This window comes from Nipponia nippon, unplaced genomic scaffold (genome assembly GCF_047370975.1).
Source record: "Nipponia nippon isolate SJK-2023a ecotype South Korea unplaced genomic scaffold, ASM4737097v1 scaffold_44, whole genome shotgun sequence".
Lineage (NCBI taxonomy): Eukaryota > Metazoa > Chordata > Aves > Pelecaniformes > Threskiornithidae > Nipponia > Nipponia nippon.
This window is the reverse complement of record NW_028262363.1, coordinates 774,770-796,629: the sequence shown is the minus strand read 5'-3', so window position 1 is coordinate 796,629 and position 21,860 is coordinate 774,770. Positions and strand designations below refer to the sequence as shown.

General features: G+C 61.8%; 2 protein-coding genes across 3 annotated transcripts; both read left to right on the top strand.

Annotated features, from left to right (window-relative positions):
• Window positions 1-602: 602 nt before the first annotated feature.
• Window positions 603-6,500, top strand: LOC104012642 (kallikrein-11-like). Of its 2 annotated transcripts, none has more exons than XM_087778476.1 (6): window positions 603-1,520; window positions 3,339-3,397; window positions 4,610-4,757; window positions 5,149-5,402; window positions 5,709-5,845; window positions 6,141-6,500. In XM_087778476.1, the coding sequence occupies exons 1-6, from the start codon at window positions 925-927 to the stop codon at window positions 6,291-6,293; spliced, it is 1,347 nt and encodes a 448-aa protein (XP_087634602.1). In that variant the 5' UTR covers window positions 603-924; the 3' UTR covers window positions 6,294-6,500. The 2 variants fall into 2 exon arrangements, with proteins under 2 accessions (XP_087634602.1, XP_087634603.1); XM_087778477.1 differs by lacking the exon at window positions 603-1,520 and adding an exon at window positions 1,537-2,748.
• A 5,639-nt stretch (window positions 6,501-12,139) lies between these two features.
• Window positions 12,140-20,186, top strand: LOC104012643 (kallikrein-14). The gene is made up of 7 exons (XM_087778537.1): window positions 12,140-12,381; window positions 13,362-13,435; window positions 13,916-14,038; window positions 17,378-17,540; window positions 18,479-18,726; window positions 19,065-19,201; window positions 20,034-20,186. The coding sequence occupies exons 1-7, from the start codon at window positions 12,140-12,142 to the stop codon at window positions 20,184-20,186; spliced, it is 1,140 nt and encodes a 379-aa protein (XP_087634663.1).
• Window positions 20,187-21,860: the final 1,674 nt, after the last annotated feature.

The window sequence follows — 21,860 nt, the reverse complement described above, 5'->3', positions numbered from 1 at the left end:
TAGAGTGCTGGGAGGTCCTCTGGGGTTGAACTGGGAGGAACTGGGAGGCTGCTGTGGTGGGGCAGAGGAAGGGGTGCTGGGAGGTCCTCTGGGGTTCAACTGGGAGGAACTGGGAGGCTGCTGTGGTGGGGTGGAGGAAGAGGTGCTGGGAGGTTCTGGGAGGTCCTCTGGGGTTCAACGGGGAGGAACTGGGAAGAACTGGGAGGCCACTGTGTTGGAATGGAGAGGAGACAGGGTGCTGGGAGGTCCTCTGGGGTTGTACTGGGAGGAACTGGGAGGCTGCTGTGGGGTGGAGGAAGCGGTGCTGAAAGGTCCCCTGGGGTTGAACTGGGAGGCACTGGGAGGCTGCTGTGGTGGAGTGGAGGAAGAGGTGCTGGGAGGTTCTGGGAGGTCCTCTGGGGTTCAACTGGGAGGAACTGGGAGGCTGCTGTGGTGGAGTGGAGATGGGGTGCTGGGAGGCCCACTGGGGTTGTACTGGGAGAAACTGGGAGGCTGCTGTGGTGGGGTGGAGGAAGGGGTGCTGAGAGGTCCTCTGGGGTTGAACTGGGAGGAACTGGGAGGCCACTGTGGTGGGGCAGAGGAAGGGGTGCAGGGATGTTCTACGAGGTCCTCTGGGTTTGAACTGGGAGGAACTGGGAAGAACTGGGAGGCCGCTGTGGTGGAAGGGAGAGGAGATGGGGTGCTGGGAGGTCCTCTGGGGTTGAACTGGGAGGCACTGGGGGTGCCTGATGAGCTCCACCATGCCCAGTACGGGGTGGCCGGGGCCACGGGCGTCCACGGGGGACTGGAAAACACCGGAAAGGATGAGCCGCGGCCCGGCGCTTCCCGGCCAATCGGGGCCTGCCTCCGGCCAGGAGCCGCGTGTCGAGGTTGGACCTCATCACCTCTCGGCCAATCGGGGCCCTGCATCCAACCAGGAGCCGCATGTTGAGGTTGGACCTCATCACCTCTCGACCAATCGGGGCCCTGCGTCCAACCAGGAGCCACGTGTCGAGGTTGAACCTCGTCATCACCTCTCGGCCAATCGGGGCCCTGCCTCCGGCCAGGAGCCGCGTGTCGAGGTTGGACCTCATCACCTCTCGGCCAATCGGGGCCCTGCATCCAACCAGGAGCCACGTGTCGAGGTTGGACCTCGTCATCGTCTCTCGGCCAATCGGGGCCCTGCATCCAACCAAGAGCCGCGTGTCGAGGTTGGACCTCGTCATCATCTCTCGGCCAATCGGGGCCCTGCATCCAACCAGAGGCCGCGTGTCGAGGTTGGACCTCGTCATCACCTCCCGGCCAATCGGGGCCCTGCATCCGGCCAGGAGCCGCGTGTCGAGGTTGGACCTCGTCATCACCTCCCGGCCAATCCGGGCCCTGCATCCAACCAGGAGCCACGTGTTGAGGTTGGACCTCGTCATCATCTCTCGGCCAATCGGGGCCCTGCATCCAACCAGGAGCCACGTGTCGAGGTTGGACCTCGTCATCATCTCTCGGCCAATCGGGGCCCTGCATCCGGCCAGGAGCCACGTGTTGAGGTTGGACCTCATCATCACCTCTCAACCAATCGGGGCCCTGCCACGTTTTGACCTTGACCCCTACTGGAGACAGGTCCTGGTGGCCTCTCCGCCACCTTCTCCATCCCTGCGTCCATCGAGGAGCCACGGTTTGGCGTCCACCTCCATCGAAGACGTCCCCTCCACCAGCCTCCTCCAACCCCAGGTCTTACAACCAGTGAGGAGCCACGTTTTGTGGTCCAACCCCATCCCAGCCGTCTCCTGGCGCCCTCTCAACCACCCTCCTCCAATCCCCGCTCACGCCCTGAACGGGGAGCTCCAGTTTGGGGTTGACCGCCCCAGCGACGTGGCTCGGTGTCCTCTTCACCGTCCTCATCTTTAACCCTGGGTTCCCACGCCCAACAAAGAGCCACGTTTTGGAGTTCGGCCACGTCTTGGTGCCCTCTCCACCGGCCTCATCCATCTTTGGTTTCTGCAGCTGATGAGGAGCCACGTTTGGGCTTTGAGCCCTCAAAGCTGTGGCCCAGTCTCCTCTCGGTGGTCCTCATCCAGCCCCAGGTTCTGGTACCCACCAAGGAGCCACGTTTTGGGGTTGACCCCACCGGAGACGTGTCCTGGTGTCCTCTCACCCATCCCCATCCAGCCCCAGGTTCTGGTACCCACCGAGGAGCCACGTTTTGGGGTTGACCCCACCGGAGATGTGTCCTGGTGTCCTCTCAACCATCTCATCCAACCCCAGGTTCTGGTACCCACCGAGGAGCCACGTTTTGGGGTTGACCCCACCGGAGACGTGTCCTGGTGTCCTCTCACCCATCCCCATCCAGCCCCAGGTTCTGGTACCCACCAAGGAGCCACGTTTTGGGGTTGACCCCACCGGAGACGTGTCCTGGTGTCCTCTCACCCATCCCCATCCAACCCCAGGTTCTGGTGCCCACCGAGGAGCCACGTTTTGGTGTTTAACCCCCCCAGAGCCACATCCCAGTGCCCTCCCCACCATCCTCAGCCCAGCCCAGTCCCCCCCAACTGGTGGGGCCACCCCGTGGCCTGGGTTTTCCGGAGCCTGGCGGAAGGTGCCGGAACCGTGGCCAGATTAGAGGAGAAGGCGGAGGAAACCGTTTCCTCCTCCGGTCCCAGATAAAAACCCGGGCTTGGCGGTGGCAGGAGGAAGACGCGCCCGCGGCCGCGGCGCTTCACCAGCTCGGGTGGAGCCTCCCCTCCCCGTGGCCGCGCGGCCCCGCGCCAGCCCCCGGTAGGAAGATGGGGGCCCTGGGGTGGGGGTTGGGGGGGGTGGTGGCACCCATTGGGGGATGGGGTGGGGGTCCCTGAGGTGCCCCGAGGGGCGGTCAGGGCGGCTCCCGGCCTTCTCTCCTCCCTCCCCCCGCCCTCCCTCCCTCCCCCTCGTCCTCTGGTCTTTCCCGTCCTCCCTTCCCTCCTTTTCCCGTCCTCCTTCTCCCTTTCCCTTCCCCCTTCCCGTCTTCTCTTCCCCCTTTTCCCTCCTTTCCTGTCCTCCCTTCCCTCCTTTCCCTTCCCCCTCTCCCTTCCCTCCTTTCCCTTCCCCCCTTTTCCCGTCCTCCCTTCCCCCCTTTTCCCATCCCTCCTTCCCCCCTTTTCCCATCCCTCCTTTCCTGTCCTCCTCCCCCCTCCCCATCCTCCCTTCCCCCCTTTTCCCGTCCTCCCTCCCCCCTTTTCCCTTTTCCCATCCCCCTTTTCCCATCCTCATTTACCCCCTGTCCTCCCGACACCCTGTCTCCCCCACCCCAACCCCCACCCTACCAGGGCGCCCCCCCCGCCTCCCTCTCCCCCCGGGGCCGGAGCCACCCCCTCGCCATCTCCCCGCAGCTCCCGGCCCTCCGGCATGAAGGTCCTGCTCGTGATGCTCCTGGCGCTGGCACCCACAGGTAGGAGAGACCGTGGGACCCCCCCGTGGCCACCCATGGGACCCCCGTGGCCACCTTGGATGCCCCATGACCACCCATGGGACCCCCACGTCCACTTGGGTGCCCCACATCCACCTGTGGGACCCCCCCCGTCCACTTGGGTGCCACACGTCCACCCGTGGTCCACCCGTTGGACCCCCATGTCCACCTTGGGTGCCCCATGTCCACCCGTGGGACCCCCACGTCCACCTCGGATGCCCCATGACCACCCGTGGGACCCTTACATCCACCCCAAGGAGTCCCGCGTCCACCTGTGGGACCCCCACGCTCACCTTGGGTGCTCCGTGTCCTGCCACAGGACCCCCACGTCCACCTTGTAGGACCCACGTCCACCTGTGGGACCCCCACGTCCATCTTGGATACCCCACGTCCAGCTTGTGGGGCCCCCGCGTCTTCTCCAAGGGGTCTCGTGTCTTCCCCAGGGGTCCTGTTTCCACCTGTGGGACCCCCCCGTCCCCCTTGGGTGCCCCACGTCCACCCGTGGGACCCCCCCGTCCACTTGGGTGCCACACGTCCACCCGTGGTCCACCCGTGGGACCCCCACGTCCACCTTGGGTGCCCCACATCCACCCGTGGTCCACCTTGGATGCCCCCCGTCCACCCGTGGGACCCCTGTGTCCTCCTCAGAGGCCCCACATCTGCCCTAGGTGCCCCATGTCCACCTCAAGGACCCTCCGCATCTACTTTGGGTGTCCTGTGTCCACCTGTGGGACCCCCACATCCATCTGCAGGACCCCTGTGTCCACCCCAGGGCTACCACGTCTACTTGGGGGACCACCAAGTCCACCCTGGGGGCTTTTGTCTGTCGTGGGTGTCCCCCCAACCACCCCACATCCACCTTGGGTGCTCCCCAACCCTCTGCGTCGGGCATGGGTGCCCCACATCTGCCCCAGGGACCCCATGGCCACCCACGGGACCCCCATTTCTCCCAGGTGTCCCCTATCCACCCCATGGACCTCCTGGTCTCTCCCAAGCTGGACCACCTTCTTCCACCATTGCTCCACCTCCTTGTCCAGGACTCAGGGGACATGGAGACGGGGCCACCAGGGGGTGGCCACGTCACACCAGAAGGTCCCATCCTACCTGTGTCCCATCTCCCTGGGGTGGATGACATCAGAGAAGGTCCCAGACCACCCGTGTCCCCTGTGTCATCTCCCTTTTTTCTCCCCACAGCCTCGAGGAACGTCCTGTGGGTGATCGAGGGGACCTCCTGCGACCTGCCCTGGCAGGCTGCCCTCTTCAAAGGGGAGAAGTTCCTCTGCGGAGGGACGCTGGTGGACAAGAACTGGGTGCTGACGGCCGCCCACTGCCACGTCCCAGGGTAGGAGGCCACGGGGGCAACGGTGCCTGCTGGGTTTTGGTGTCAATGGGTTGAGACCAACCAAGAATTGGTCCGGGTGGCACTTGAGGTCCTGCTTTCCAGCCAAGCAGGTTGGGAGGGTTGATGGCATCTCGGTGGGCTTCACTCTGCCTCTTTTCTGCCTGCGTAGAGCCTAAATTCTGCCCTTTTTTGGAGGGCAGAGCCTAAATTCTGCTCCTTTTTTTGGAAGCCATGACCTAAACTCTGCCCTTTTCTACTTTTGCTTCTTCTGCCCTTATCACCACCTTCTGTCACCGTGGCTCTGCCTCTGCCCCTGCTTTGTGTGGGTCCCCGGGGCCCCCCTCGTCTCCACCATGGACCCCCCCCCCCCCCCCGCCTTTGGCTCCATCAGCTTCATCAGCGTGCGGTTGGGGGGCCAGAGCCACAAGGACTCGGGTGGCATCGAGCAGTGGCGACGCTCAGCCAAGGTCTTCAAGTACCCGCGTTACAACGACACCAACAAGGACGGCGACCTGATGCTCATCAAGTTCCTCCTGCCCATCCACGTCACCAAGCACGTGAAGCCGCTGCCGCTGGCTTCCCGCTGTCCCGTGCCCGGCAAAACCTGCCAGATCTCGGGCTGGGGGTCCACCACCAGCCCTGAAGGTACGAAGCCTGGGGACCCAAACATCTGGGGTGCGCTGAGAAGCTCTACGTGCGTGTCCCCTCCCCAGGGGCTTCCCCCAAAGCCCCTCGCAGTCCCGTTGGTCCCACCCTGACCCTTAGGCACCCTTTGACCTCTGAGGGAACCCAAGCATCTGGGTGACCTCGGTCAGGACACCAGGAAGCCTTGGAGCTCCTGGTGCCAACAAGAAGAAGAAGGGAGATGAGCTCCAGGGCAAAGAGCTGGGTTGGGGTTGGATCACTTGGTCCATCTCCCCTGGGTGACCTCATGTCCTCCATCACCCGTAGTCACCTTCCCTGAGGATCTCCACTGCACCAAGGTCACCATCGTCTCGGAAGAGCAATGCCGACGCATCTACCCCGGCTCCGTCACCGCCAACATGGTGTGCGCGGGCGAGTCCCGTAGTCGCGCTGACTCCTGCCAGGTGGGTGCAAGGGTCGGGTCGTTCGGGGACCCTTGGGTGAGGTCCCACGAGGGAAGGTTTCGGGCTGAGAACGGGCACGATTCGGTGCAGCCGGCAGCACCCAGAGGGGATTTGGGTACGTAGGGTGGGAGGTGAGACGGTGTCACTCGGCGACGAGAGGAGAACGTCTCCTTGGTGGGATGGAGGTGCCAGGTCCACCCGGAAATGGCCCCCAATTCGGGGTGGTTCTTCAGGGCGGACCATGAGTCCCAGACCCCCACGTGGCCCCCCCCCCCCCCCCTTCTTCCCTCGTCAGGGTGACTCCGGGGGACCCCTCATGTGTGACGGGCGGCTCCAAGGTATCGTCTCTTGGGGCCCGGGCATCTGCGGGGACCCTAAGAAACCCGGCGTCTACGTCAACCTCTGCAAATACACCCGGTGGCTCCAGGAGACCATGCGAAGGAACTGAGCCCCCTCCCCCCACCCCCCCATCCCCCAATCCATCCCAGCCCCAACGGCCATTGGACCCCACAGCTCCTCCTCCTCCTCCTCCCCTGATGAAGGTCCCCAGAGCCGGCCGGTCCGAGCGCTGCGGCACATGCCCTGGGGGTGGCGGGGCAGGGGTTGACCCCGGGACCCTGTTGAGATGTCGATGAATAAAGGTTTTTTTGACGTGGCTTTTCACCACGTCTTTACCGGGCGGAGGACAGCTCTGGTAGGTCGAGGTGCCCTGAGTTGCCCCAGATCTCCTAGGGGCAGGAGAAGACCCAGCTCACCGTCTTTGGGGGTAGAGCTGTTGGCCACGTCATGGGGTTGACCTGTTGACTCCACCGTGGGGTAGACCTTGGCCATGGGGTAGACCTGGTAACCCTACTCCAGGTAGACCTGGTGACCCCACCGTGGGGCAGATCTCTTGGCCCCACCATGGGGTAGACCACCATGAGGCAGACCTGTTGACCCCACTGCAGTAGACCTCTCAACCCCACCGTGGGGCAGATCTGATGGCCCCGTCATGGGGTAGACCACCATGAAGTAGACCTGTTGACCCTACCGTAGGTAGACCTGTTGACCCCACCACGGAGCAGATCCATTGACTGTGTCGGGCTCACCCAGGGCTCTTTGCACCACCGTGAGGGGACAAAATCCAGCTTGATGTCCCCTCCCCAAAAGCACCAAGCCCTCGCCATGCCCCAGAGCCAGACCCTCCTTCTTGGTGCCACCATCCCAGCCCCATCTCCCCGGGCCAACGCGTGACCAGGGGAGAACTTCCCAGCCCCAGAGGGGAGAAATTTCCCTGTGACTCAGCGGGAGCAGAAGGGGCCAAATTTCCCCACCTGGGGTAACTTGGCAGTAGATCAGGGCTGTTTCACCTTCCCGACGAGGAGCATCCACCCAGGCCACGCTGGCTCGTGAGCGGGAAGAAATCACCCGCTGGAGGCCAAATTTACCTCTTCGCATGGAGCTGAGGCCTCTATTTTTGCAGGAAGGGGTGGGATTTTTTCCTCTCCATGGGATCTCCGTGATCCCACCTTGGTGGCGGGGGTGGGACAGAGAGCGGTGCCAGCCCGGCTTCACCGCGGCGCGTCGACGGGACGCGGCGGCGGGGTTGGTGGGCTGCAAAAACACCTCGATGTCTTCCCCGGTGGAAGAGGAGACCTGGCAAGGTCAGGCCATCACGTGTCGTCCCCCGTGGCTCAGCGGGGCAGGGAGCGACGCCGGTCGCCTTGCGCAAGGTGTCACCCTCCCTCTTGCCCCACGTGGCTGAGGCCCGGCGCGTTGGAGGGTGTGGGCCTCGTCTGGCCGCTGCGGTGGGGAAAGAGGTTTTGGTCCAGGTCCAAATCCCCAGGGAGGTGGAGAAGCGATTGGTCGTCGTTGCCGGGGCCAACGGTGGCCACTGGTGACTTCCAGCTCTCGCTCAGCATTTCACGGGAAGGTTCAACCACCTTTCAGCATGCCGTGAAGATGGGCTGACTTGGAGGGTCCCATGTTGGTGGCCAGCAGCTGTGGTGGGCTGCCACGTTGGGCTCCGGCACAGGCGGCTCCAGCTCGTCCGTCATCCATGGAGGGTTGGTCAACGTGGCCATGGAGGGTTGGTCAACGTGGCCATGGAGGGCTGGTCAACCTGTTCCTGGAGGTCTGGTCAACGTGGCCATGGAGGGCTGGTCAACGTGTTCCTGGAGGTCTGGTCAACGTGGCCATGGAGGGCTGGTCAACGTGGCCATGGAGGGCTGGTCAATGTGTTCCTGGAGGGCTGGTCAACGTGGCCATGGAGGGCTGGTCAACGTGTTCCTGGAGGTCTGGTCAACGTGGCCATGGAGGGCTGGTCAACGTGGCCATGGAGGGCTGGTCAACGTGTTCCTGGAGGTCTGGTCAACGTGGCCATGGAGGGCTGGTCAACGTGGCCATGGAGGGCTGGTCAATGTGTTCCTGGAGGTCTGGTTAATGTGTTCCTGGAGGTCTGGTCAACGTGGCCATGGAGGTCTGGTCAACGTGGCCATGGAGGTCTGGTCAACGTGTTCCTGGAGGTCTGGTCAATGTGTTCCTGGAGGTCTGGTCAACGTGGCCACTGGGCTCTATCAACATGGGGTCTACCTGATGTGTCTATGGAGGTCTAATGAGGTCAACCTCCTGTGCCCATGGAGGACTGGTCGTCACATCGTTGGGGTCGAGGCCATGGAGGTCCGGGCAATGCAGCCCTTGGGGTCAAGCCAAGACGTTCACGGAGGTGGAGGTGGCACAGCCGGGTCCATGGGGTCCGGTAAGTCACCGTGTCCGTGGAGGTGACACTGAACCATGCCGGGAACAGCTGGAACGTGGCCACTGCCTCCGAGAAACCGGCACCACTGGCACCCGACACCATCACTCCCGTGTCACCCGTGTCCCCTGAGCCACCCCCTGTCTCACCCAGGGCACAGCCACCCACGGTGCCGCCAGCCCATGAGTCACCCAGGGCCACCCCCCCCGGGTCACCCAGGGCACTGCCACCCCCTTGTGTCACCCAGGGCGCTGCCACCCCCGGTCCTTGTCACTCCATGTGTCAAGGCGGGCCACCTACCATGTCACCCAGGGCACTGCCACCTCTTGTGTCACCCAGGGCCACCCCAGGCACAGCGCTCCCGGGGCTGTGAGGACATCTGGGAGGGGACGGGGTGGGGGGGATGGCATGTCCCCTCCCTGCCACTGGAAGCTGGCGGGGGGGGGGGGGGCAGGAGGTCCTTGGGTGGCCCTGGCAGTGGGTGGCAGGCCCGGGCTGGCTCTGCCTGGGCCCGCAGGGTAATTAGGTAATTAGCACTAATTACACCACCGAGCTGGGAGCTGAGGAACTGGGAGAACTGGTTGGACCCAGCCCCAGCCCCCAGCGCTGCACTAACGTCATCGGTCGTGTCCCCGTCCCCCCCCCCCCGTCCCCCCCCTGCCCGCCATCGCCGTGGGGCTCGGGGGCCCCTCATGGGCTCCCCACGGGGCGTCCCCATGGCCCTGCTTGTGTCCCTGGGTCCCCACATCCCCTCGTGGCCCCCCCATGTCACCTCTTATCCCCTTATGTGCCCTGTGTCCCCTCATGTGTCCCCCCCCCCAAGTCCCCCTGTGGGCTCCTGGGTCCCCCACATCCCTCCATGTCCCCTAATGTCCCCCCACGTCCCCTCATCTGCCTGCATCCCCATCGTGTTGCTCCCCTGTCCCCTCATGACCCCCCCACGTGCCCTCGTGTCCCTTCATGGTCCCCCCTGTCCCCCTCATGTGGCCCTGTGTCCCCTCATGTCCCCCCCACATGCCCTCGTGTCCCTTCATGGTCCCCCCTGTCCCCCTCATGTGGCCCTGTGTCCCCTCCTGTCCCCTCCTATGCTCCGCTGTCCCCTTGGGTCTCCCCATGTCCCCTCATGGGCTCCCCCCCGTGTCCCCTCACGAGCTCCGAGTCCCCTCACGTGCCCTCGTGTCCCTCACGTCACCCCGCCACGAGCTCTCCTCTCCCCTCACGTGTCCCCTGTCCCCACCCAGGATCTCTCTTCCCCTTGGGAGCCCCCGGGTCACCTTGCGACGTCCCCCCAGTCCCCAGGGGATCAGGGATCCCCGGGGATGGGATCTCTGTGGACCTTCACGGCCAAGGGTGTCTATAGAGCAGGTCCCCACGGACGGGATCCCCGTGGATGGGATCTCGGTGGACCAGATCACCGCGGCTGGTGGTGGCTGTAGGGTGGATTCCCACAGAGGGGATCCCCAAGGATGGGACCCGGGTGGTTTGAAGCCTTGCGGAATTGACCTCCGTGGCCCGGGATCTCCGCGTCCTGTCCCTTCGTGGGTGGCATCTCCATGGACAGGATCCCAGGGGCTGAGATCTCTGCCCACCGCATCTCTCCCCCAGGATCAGCCACGGCCCAGGCGCTCCGTAGGACGGATCCCCATGGAGGGGACGATCTCTGCAGCTGACCACTCCACGGACAGGATCTCCACAGACAGGATCCCTGTAGCTGAGATTTTCAGGGACCAGGCCTCCATGGATGGGATCTTAGTGGACCTGACCTCCACTGGCTGGGATCCTGGTGGACAGGACCCTGGTGGATGGGATCTTTGTGGACCAGATCTCCATGGGAGGAAATCAGCCTGGTGGATTAGGTCTCGGTGGACCAGACCTCCATGGGATGGGATGGGATCTCCATGGGCCAGGCCTCCACAGATGGGCTCCCCAAGCCCACAACCTCTTTGGTGAGGATCGCCGCAGACCAGATCTCCGTGGATCTGCTGGGACAGTTGCCCTTCCAGGATCTTCAGCTTCACCTCCAGGTTTAGGACCAAACCCAGCCCCAGGCTTCCTCTTGCCACCAGCAGAGAGCGAGATCAGCATCTCCAAACCGTGATTCATCCCACCCAGGCCTTTCCTTTCGTCAGGACTCAGCTCCTGGGCTTCTCCACCCTTAATTGCTCGTCAGGCTGTTAATTGCCTTGAGCTGCTCCCAACCTCATCTCCTCTCCTGGCCCTACCGAAAGGGCCGTTGAAGAGGCACGGAGGTGCCTTCACACCACCCCTGGAGCTCCCGCACCCACGTTCCAGCTCTGGTCCCACCGACGTCAAGGACGGCCAGGCTGGGGTGGCTTTAGAGGACCCCTCAGTGCCTAAAATCCTTTTGGGCCCTTCCCGCTGCAAGGATGTGCCGGAGCTCGAGCACGGCTCTCCCAGGGGAGAAGAACCATGGGTGAAGATGGCTTGAACCCCCCGGAAAGCGGTGCCAGGGGCTGGCGACCGCTGCTGAGCTCAGCAGGAATTTTGGGCCACCCGTCCCATCTGTCCGGCGCCTGGCTGACGCCCCGGCGCGCAAGCGAAAGCCGCCCCGGGAAGGGCCAGGAGACACCGGGGTCCTCGGCTGCTGCCACCGCCCCGGGGTGGAGATGTCCCAGGTGGCCCTGGGGATGGCGGGTGACACTGATTGCACCTGGGTCACCCTCTCTGGGCACGGGGTGGTCACCTCCCACCTTGAAGACCCTCCAGACCCCTGTGCCGTTGGGGTTGGGGGAGCGAGGAAGGGGAGGTGACACACCTCCGGGGTTGGGGACAGTGCCCAGCTGAGGGGGACAAGTGCCACCCCCATCCCCGGTGGCCCCTTGACTCACCAGAAGCGACTCGCAGGGCTCAGCTGGGTTGGCAACGGGACGTGGCCTCGCCCATCGCTCACCCACATCTGCGGCGTTACTCATCGGGGACGTGCAACCGGCGCCAGGTGCCAAAGGAAGGTGACACGTAGGTCCCTGGGGACCTCCAAGGGGCTGTGTCCCCAACCCTGGAGCCACGAGGGTCCCTCCTTGGTGGTGGCATCCCGTCGCGCACGCCAAGCCCCGCCCTTGCGCACGCGGGCACAGGCGTGGGCGTAACGTGAGGTCTGCCCGGCTCCTGGCGTGCTCGTGTGTGCGACGTGGGCAGATGGATGGAGGGATGGACAGACGGATGGAGGGAGGGATGGACAGAGGGACGGAGGGATGGACGGAGGGATGGACAGACAGACGGACAGAGGGATGGACAGATGGATGGAGGGATGGAGGGATGGACAGAGGGATGGACAGAGGGATGGAGGGACAGAGGGATGGAGGGATGGACAGACGGATGGAGGGAGAGATGGACAGAGGGATGGAGGGATGGACAGAGGGACGGAGGGATGGACAGACAGACGGACAGAGGGATGGAGAGATGGAGGGATGGACAGAGGGATGGACAGAGGGATGGACGGACAGAGGGATGGAGGGATGGACAGACGGATGGAGGGATAGATGGAGGGATAGACAGAGGGATGGACAGACGGATGGAGGGATGGACAGACGGATGGACAGATGGATGAAGGAACGGATCGACAGACGGATGGACGGATAGATAGGAGGACAGATGGACAGACAGCTATCCAGCTCGCTGGAAAGACAATCAAATGGAGAGATGGCTGGACAGATGGACGGCCAGATGGGCAGCTAGACGGAGAGCTGAAGGGACAGAGGCGTGAGCGGACGGACTGGCTGATGGCAGATGGACGGACAGACGGGCCAATGGACAGACGGAGAGGCGAATGGCTGATGGACGGGTAGACAGATGAGCCAGAGAGACGGACAGAGAGGCTGTGGGACAGACAGACTTGCAGTCAGATGGACAGATGGATGGATGGACGGATGGGCAAATGGCCAGGGAGATGGACAGACAGACTTACAGTTGGGTGAACAGAAAGACAGACGGATGGGGGACAGACGGCTGTATGGACAGGCAGATGGACAGACTTACAGTCGGATGGCCAGACAGGTGGGTGGACAGATGGACGGCCAGGCTTACAGCCAGGTAGATGTGGAGATAGATGGATGGACAGGCAGGTGGGAGGACAGACGGACAGATATCCAGGCAGACTTACAGTTGCTTGGACAGACAGACAGACAGATGGCTGGGCAGATAGGTGGACGGACGGACAGACGGATGGAGAGACAAGTAGACAGCTGGATCAAGAGGCAAACAGGTGGATGGATGGGCAGATAGACGGACGGCTGGACAGATGGGTAGAGAACCGGGGCAGCAGACAGACAGACGGACGGACAGACGGACGGGCAGGCGAGTGGGCAGCTGGCCAGGCAGCCTTACAGCCGGCCAGATGGGCAGCCAGCCAGCCGGACAGACAGCCAGCAAGGCCGGGCGGGAGGCAGCACCATTATATTTCACAACACCCAAGGGCCGGGTCGGCACCCCGACACCCCCCTCCTCCCCCGGGGGGGGGATGGGAAGGGAAACCCACCCCCCCCCACCGCGATGGGGGGAGGGGTGAGCCAGCCGATCCGCCTGGACGACCTGTTTTCGGAACTCCCTCAACCCCGTGTGCGGGGCGGCCGCGACGATGGGAGGAGCGGGCGTTTCCCCTTTGCCGAGGAACCCAGCAGCGTTTCCTCTGGGACATCAAAGCCATAATCACCCACGGGGCCGGGGAGACACCCACAGGCCACGCTCGCTCCGCTGCCGCGCGGACCCGTCGCCCAACCGCTCTTGACTCACCCCGCCGGAGACACGGCCTACTTTTCACCCCAGGTATAAATATGCCCAAGCCACCGGCTCTCAGCTTCCCGACGTGTCGAGCCAGCCCCGTCCTTCTCCTCTGGCAGGTGAGTCCATCCCCGTGGCCAGGACCACGGACATCCCGCCGAGGGATGGATGCTACGTGGGAACCAGGCATCCGGGGGTTCTCCATCTCTTGGTGGATGTTTCTCACGGGTCAGATCAATCCATCCCCACGCGCTCAGCCCACGCGGTGGCTCTGGTTTGGACGGGTTTGGTGGGAACGCCCTCCGTATCCCAGTTGAGCTCGGATCTCCCCGTTTCGCGGCGACTGGGAGGGTGGTGGTCCTTCCTGAGCTCGTGCAGGTGGGTTTGGTGCCACCGGCGAGCTGAGCTCAACCGAAACAGGGTGGAGAAGAAGGACCGAGACCACCCCAAGGTCCGTAAGGGTGAAGGTGCACCAAAACACCGCCGGCATCTCGGTCACGTCGCCTCCATCCCACGCGGGACCTTCCCCGTAGCCCCACGTGGCACCAGCCGCTCTCCCGCAGCCCCGGGGCTGATCCAGTTTGGTTTCTCTGCCCCAGGAATGGCTCGTGACGGGCACAGGACCTTCGGCTTCATCTCCGTCTTCATCCTCGCAGCCGGATTGTTGCTGCCCACCCCGTCGCTGGCGCAAGCTCAGGTGAAGGTCAACGAAGGCTATGACCGTAAGTCAAACCAGTGGCCGAGGAGGGAGGATGGAGACACCACGGGTGTTTGACGGGCATCTTGTAGGGGAATGTGTCCAATGGGATGGGATGGGATGGGATGGGATGGGATGGGATGGGATGGGATGGGATGGGATGAGGAGATGCCTTCTCTTGGCTCGTGGGAATCTTGCCGACGGGAAGGTTTGGGCAAGGCCCTACAGTTTCGAAACCTGTTTTGGTTTCGGGCTGAGATAAAGCAACCACCTTGATGTGGAGAAATGGTCCCGCAAGAGACGCAGCGGGAAAATTCCTGCCTCCCCTTGGAGGCGCTGGGATCTCCGGGATAACTTCTTTCCCTCCTCTGGAAGTTCGTACGGGGATTTCTGTTACAGCTGCAAAAAGAAGGAGAGCAAAAGAATCACCCAGGGTGAGGGAAAGAAAGGAGAGACTTAATCCCGATGGAAACATCCCCTTCCTTTCTTCTGGCCTCCAAAATGATGCTCCGCCCAAGGAGAACCCGACTGGATGGGGTGGAAAGAGGACTCCTGGGATTTCTGACCGTTGGTTGCGAAGACCTCGGATCTGACCCGATCTCGGTGCTTCTTAACCCAAATCCATGACCCCGGAGCTGAATCCGAAACGCCCAGGTCCTGCGGAGAAGGAACGAGGTCGTGTCCAGACACAACGGCTGGATAATTTGCCCCGTGACTGTCTAAGAACTGTTTTCTTGGGGGCGAGTTTATCACGTGGGATGGAGCCACCATCACCTTGGTTGGAGCTCTCTGGTTACCGGTAACCTCTGGAAAGCCAGGGGATGGATTCTACCAGAGGGCAGGATCCACCCTCTCCCGTTGCCCACGTCTTCACTGATTGACCTTTGTTGATGGATACCCTTCCACCCTGGGAGCTCAGGGAAGCTGCTGAGATGCCTTCAAGGAGCTTGGTGGAATCTAAACCTGCTGGTTGGTCTCGAAAGGCTCAAGGACGGCCCTTGCGGTGACCAGGGATGCTTCCCCGATGAGCTTTTGCGGGAGGATGATTTCCCACCCTCCGACTTTGGCAGCGTTGCCGGGACCGGATAGTGGCAAATTCCAGGTGGCTTGAAACTCGGGCGTCTCCTGTTGTCACAGGCTGTAATCCCCACCAGCACAAACCAGTCCCACTGGTAAATTCCAATGTCCCAACCTTTGGTGGAAGGCAATTGCAGATGCCGCGGAGCGGAGCCACCTCGCGCGCGCACTGCAGTCGATAAGGCTCTTCGCCCAGGTGGTCAAACGCTTGGAGTGGTGACTTCTCCCCAAAACATCTGGGGTGGCCCAGACCGCGACGTGAAGGACTCAGCCCCAACACCCATGAGGACATCTCAGAGCCCAAGGACTTGATGTCTCCCATTTGAAAGTCCTACTGGACGTTTTTGGGGTGGGAGGGAGGTCTTGTTCCTTGAAAAGACCCCTCTTTTTTTGCAGATGATTCCTTTTTTTTTTTTTGTAAATCTCATCTCCTCCCACTTGGCCACCACTCAGCATCAGGGATCTTCTGCGGTGGCCTTGGCCAAGGTGCCACCTGAGGTTCCCAAAAGGTTTTGCTGCTGGAGGCCAGGAGGGACGCCAGGAACGCGTCGCAAGGCTTTGGACTCCCGTTGCGTGGACACCCAAGCGGAGCTCTGCGTGGTCACAGCCTCAAGATGGTCATGGCCTCAAGATGGTCGCCCTGCAAACCTCATTCATCACAGAGCTCCTGAGAAGGGGAAGGGCACCTCATCTTGTAGGCGCCTGGCGTTGGATGGGGTGGGATTGTCTCTCAGAATGGTCCCTTCCTTTCTCCAAGAACGTCAGGCAACGCCAGCGGACACCCATCTGCTGTGGCCACCTAAAGCCTAGGGAGATACTTCTGTGGCCACCTAAAGCCGGAAGAGATGCTTCTGTGGCCACCTAAAGCCGGGAGAGATGCTTCTGTGGCCACCTAAAGCCTAGGGAGATGCTTCTGCGGCCACCTAAAGCCGGAAGAGATGCTTCTGTGGCCACCTAAAGCCGGAAGAGATGCTTCTGTGGCCACCTAAAGCCTAGGGAGATGCTTCTGCGGCCACCTAAAGCCGGAAGAGATGCTTCTGTGGCCACCTAAAGCCTAGGGAGATGCTTCTGCAGCCACCTAAAGCCGAGGGAGATGCTTCTGCGGCCACCTAAAGCCTAGGGAGATGCTTCTGCAGCCACCTAAAGCCAGAAGAGATGCTTCTGTGGCCACCTAAAGCCTAGGGAGATGCTTCTGCAGCCACCTAAAGCCTAGGGAGATGCTTCTGCGGCCACCTGAAGCCAAGGGAGATGCTTCTGCAGCCACCTAAAGCTGAGGGAGATGCCTCCAAAGACCTGAAAGATGGGGAGATCCATGTCAGAAGTGGGGGCTTCAAGTGGGAAGACCCTGACATAACCGAAGACCCTCAAACCGAGCTGGTAGCCCTCTCTCTTTCTTCTCAACCTGATGGGACCAAGACACCTCGGGCTCCAGAGCGACGTAAGGACTCACATTCCTGAGCGAACTCCTCTTATCATTTCTCCCTGCGTCAGGGCTTCTTCTGCTTGTGTTGATGCAACCATCTCCTACCCTGGTCCTAACGAGGAGTCCTGGGTACGTGAGCCACCCAGGAGGTAGGAGACTTTTCGAGCAGGTCCTACAGGCTTTCTCACCAACCGAGGACGAAGAAATCAGCTCTTTTAGAGGTGCGTCATCTCCCTTTTGGAGTCCAATCTTGGGCTGGGAGGAATCTTAGAGGTGGAAACGGATGCCCCTCCCAGAGGTACATGGCGAAACCGGCGGAGATAAGTGGCCCCTGGTGACTTCCTGACGCGCGGTGATTTCCAAGACAGCTCATTGGCACAACCTGGCACGACAGACCGGTCCCCGGGGGGTCTCCTGGGAGCTCCCACCTCACTCCTCCACCTGGGCTGGGTGCTCGTGGAGTCCTGAGCTCCATCAAATGGCACCAGGAGAAAACGAGACCTTCAAGGACTTCTTCAGTCTTGGCTACAAGTGGTTGGATTTCAACGGGTCCCCAAATCATCTCTTTTTCATCCCCCCCCCCAAAAAAAAAAGCCTGGTGGGACCTCAGATAAGTGACCCAGTAAATTAAAAAAAACGATTATTTTTAGGTTTTTAAGGTGACTTTTGACCGTTCCGACGAGAATTTGAGGGTGAAAAAGAGAAACCTTTCGCTCTTCTCGTTCATTTCGCCTTTTTAAAGACCCTTTTGCAACGTTTCGCTGCCTTTTCGACCCAAAGCCTCAGGTTTCTTTGGAAGACGCCGCGGCCGGGCTGCGGCCGCGCGACCGCGCTCACCGCGCCCTTGGGTGCTCTGTGTTACAGTGTCGGACCAGGACGAGTCCCGTATCATCGGCGGGCGACCCTGCTCCATCAACCAACGCCCTTTCCAAGTTGCCCTCATCAAGAGGGGTCAAATCCTGTGTGGAGGAAGCTTGATAGATGCCCAATGGGTCCTGACGGCTGCCCACTGCAGGCAGCCAATCAGGTAAGCCGGCTCCGTGCTCACGTGCCCCATGGCTTCCTATGAGCCAATGGCTCCTTTCCCAAGACCCTTCAATGACCAAGGGTGAGAGGTGGGGCTTCCAGGTGTTAGCGCCCAGATGTTGGCACTTCCAGGCGGCTGATGCCTCCAAAGGGTGGTATCCAGAGAGAGAGGCCCCAGATGTTGGCGCCGCCAAAGTTTGGGGCCTCCAGATGTGAACACGTTCAGCTTTGGGTGTCCAGATGTTGAGTCTGGCACCTCCAGGGACTGGTAGCTCCAGAAGCGGGTACCTCCAGAGGTATCCAGAGGTTGGTACATCCAGATATTTGTACCCCAGATGTTACCTCCAGAAGCTGGTGTCCTACCACCAAGTAGCTCTAGGTGTTGATGTTCCAGGCATGGGGATCTCCCATGATCTCCCAAGTGATGACACTAAGTGGAGCGGGTGCCCTGCCCCCCCCCCCAGTTTCTCCAGCTTCTCCTCAAGGTCCTGGGAGAGGAAGCTGGACCTTTAGGAAGGGAAATAATGGGGAAAAGAAGCAGAAGGGAAGTTGGCAAGAAGTTGGGCTCGGGGCAACGTTGTTGAGATGTTGCAGGTGGGACTCTTGCAAGATGGAGTCAAGGAGTTGAAGTCAAGAGACACCCCACCCCCCCCAACGGTTTCTCGTGGAGGTGGGAGATGCCCTCAGGGTACCTGAGCCATCAAAGAGCTCTTGGAGGAGAGGTGGCTCATGAATCCTCGAGCCTGTTTTCCCAGCCTCCTCCCCAAGGGAAACAGGATAAGGTGGTCCCACGGCCGGATCACCTTAACTCCGCCTTGCGGAGAAGCTTCAACGGACAGGTCTTGATCATCTCCTCGCTGGACAACCCCTGAGGCCAAGGGTTTAAGCGCCTCCTCGGGAGGGACCGGCACTGATTTCTTGACCTTCTTCCCCTGGCAGAGATGTCCAGGTGTTAATCGGGACGGGCACGTTACGGGATGGAACGGGAGAGGTGAGGTTGATTTCAAGACAAATTGTCCATCCGGCCTACAACCCCCGCAAGAATGACAACGACTTCATGGTCCTGCGGCTGAACAGACCCGTGCGCTTCAGCAACAGCATCAAGAAGATCAGATTAGCCACGAGGTGTCCCATGGACGGGATGAGGTGCACCGTCTCTGGCTGGGGCACGACCAAGTCCCCTGGAGGTACTGGCTTGTGGTGGAGACCTGGGTGGAAGAGGTGGGATGGGGGAAGGCAACGGGGCGGGGGAGAGAGCTTGCCAAGGAGGTCGGGTGGCCACCTCAGCTGGGAAAATGGGACAAGGGCTTCCCTGATGTCACCTTAACTCTGCCCAGTGAGCAGCTCCCCGCGGAGAACGACTTCTAGTTGGGTTTTCCTTGGGTTGACCCATCTCTGATGGAGGCATCTCCGTTGTCCACCTCCCAAAGAAGCCTACCAGAAGTGTAACGAGGTCTCCTCAGGCCTCAGCGTTCGGGAGTTGTCCCTTCTCACCCTCTCTCTCCATCCCCACCTTCTCCTGCAGCAAAGCTGCCCAAAGATTTGCAGTGTGCCACCATCGAAACCTTTGGGAGGGACAAGTGCGCCAGGGCGTACGGCAACGCCATCACCCCCAACATGTTCTGCGCCGGCGTCCCCCAGGGGGGCGTGGATTCCTGCCAGGTAAGAGCGGGGGTGACGTCCCTTCAGCCACCTCCGAGGTCGCTGCTGGGGAAAGGAGGGGTTTGGGGTGGCTTTGAGTTCCAACACAAGGTGGGATGGGTCCACGCAAGTCTTGGGTTCCTTTGAGCCAAGCTATAAAAAGCAAGGAAGGGCCACGGCACGTGGATGGGTCCATGCAAGGTCTGGGTTCTCCACAACTACCTCGTGCTTCAGCCACGGAGCTGGGGATGGGCTCTGGCACGTGGACAAGTTCATGCGAGGTTTGGGTTCCTCCACTGTTATCTCCAACCCTACCCATAAAACCAGGGAAGGGCCATGGCACATGGATGGGTCCACGCAAGGTTTGGCTACCCAACAACAACCTTCTGCTTGAGCTATGGGGCTGGGCCATGGCACGTGGTCATGTCCATGCAAGGTTTGGGTACCCAACAACAACCTTCTGCTTGAGCCACGGGGCTGGGTCATGGCACGTGGACGGGTCCACGCAAGGTTTGGGTTCCCACCACCGACCTTCTGCTTGAGCCATGGAGCTGGGTCATGGCACGTGGTCAAGTCCATGGAAGGTTTGGGTTCCACCAAGGACCTTCTGCTTGAGCCATGGAGCTGGAGCTGGGCCATGGCACGTGGTCAAGTCCATGGAAGGTTTGGGTTCCCACCACCGACCTTCTGCTTGAGCCATGAAGCTGGGTCATGGCACGTGGACGGGTCCACGCAAGGTTTGGGTTCCCACCACCGACCTTCTGCTTGAGCCATGGAGCTGGGGCTGGGCCATGGCACGTGGACGGCTCCGTGGAAGGTCTGTGAGCCCCACCACGTGCTCCTGTCCCCACAGGGTGACTCCGGGGGTCCCTTGGTGTGCAACGGGGTGCTGCAAGGCGTGGTCTCGTGGGGCATGGCCGTCTGCGGGCGCGCGGGACAACCCGGCGTCTACGCCAACGTCTGCCAAGCTGTGCCCTGGATCAGGAAATTCATCGGGAATCAGTGAGACCTCCAGCTCCACCACCGCCATCTTGCCCCTCCCCCCCCCCCCCCGGGACGTCCCCCGTGAGGGGGCGCCACCTCCTTCTTTGGGGTGGGGGATGGGCAGGAGCCCCGAATTTCCCAGAATGCACTTGGGAAAGGGGGAAATTTGAGTGGAAAAATAAAGGAAAAGACCGAAAGCGGAGAGATGGAGTCATGGAGGGGGTTGGTTCCGGGCAGGGAGGGATGGGGAGCACTGGGAGCACTGGGAGCACTGGGGAGCGGGGGGCAGTGGGAATTGGGGGTGTAACTGGATTTGGGTGGGGTTTAGGGGGAGCAGTGGGAACTGGGGGTGCTGGGAGCACTGGGGAGCGGGGGGCAGTGGGAATTGGGGGTGTAACTGGATTTGGGTGGGATTTGAGCAGGGCAATGGGAACTGGGAGCACTGGGGAGCGGGGGGCAGTGGGAATTGGGGGTGTAACTGGATTTGGGTGGGGTTTAGGGGGGAGCAGTGGGAACTGGGGGTGCTGGGAGCACTGGGGAGCGGGGGGCAGTGGGAATTGGGGGTGTAACTGGATTTGGGTGGGATTTGAGCAGGGCAATGGGAACTGGGAGCACTGGGGAGCGGGGGGCAGTGGGAATTGGGGGTGTAACTGGATTTGGGTGGGGTTTAGGGGGAGCAGTGGGAACTGGGGGTGCTGGGAGCACTGGGGAGCGGGGGGCAGTGGGAATTGGGGGTGTAACTGGATTTGGGTGGGGTTTAGGGGGAGCAGTGGGAACTGGGAGCACTGGGGAGCGGGGGGCAGTGGGAACTGGGGGGATAACTGGATTTGGGTGGGGTTTAGGGGGGAGCAGTGGGAACTGGGGGTGCTGGGAGCACTGGGGAGCGGGGGGCAGTGGGAGATGGGGTGTAACTGGATTTGGGGGGTCAGTGGGAATTGGGGACACTGGGGAGTGGAGGGGAGTGGGGACTGGGGGGGCTGGGAGCACTGGGGAGCGGGGGGCAGTGGGAATTGGGGGGTAACTGGATTTGGGTGGGATTTGGGGGGCCAGTGGGAACTGGGAGGACTGGGAGCACTGGGGAGTGAGGCCAGTGGGAATTGCAGGAGTAACTGGATTTGGAGGGGGGATTTTAGGGGGGGGCAGTGGGAACTGGTAGCACTGGGAGCACTGGGGAGTGGGGGCCAGTGGAAGACAGGGGTGTAACTGGATTTGCATGGGATATGAAGGGGGCAGTGGGAACTGGGAGCACTGGGAGCACTGGGGAGTGGGAGTAAGTGGGAATTGGGGGGGTAACTGGATTTGGGGGGATTTGATGGGGGGCAGTGGGAACTGGGAGTACAGGGGAGTGGGGGTAAGTGGGAACTGGGGAGGTAACTGGATTTGGGGGGATTTGGGGGGGCAGTGGGAACTGGGAGCACTGGGGAGTGGGGGTAAGTGGGAACTGGGGAGGTAACTAGATTTGGGGGGATTTGGGGGGCAGTGGGAACTGGGAGCACTGGGGAGTGGGGGTAAGTGGGAATTGCAGGAATAACTGGATTTGGGGGGGGATTTGGGGGGGGGGCAATGGGAACTGGGAGCACTGGGAGCACTGGGGAGTGAGGCCAGTGGGAATTGCAGGTGTAACTGGATTTGGGGGGGGGGGGAACGACCCCAACCATTTCATGAGCGGCACGGCCGGCTTTCCCTCATTAGCGCT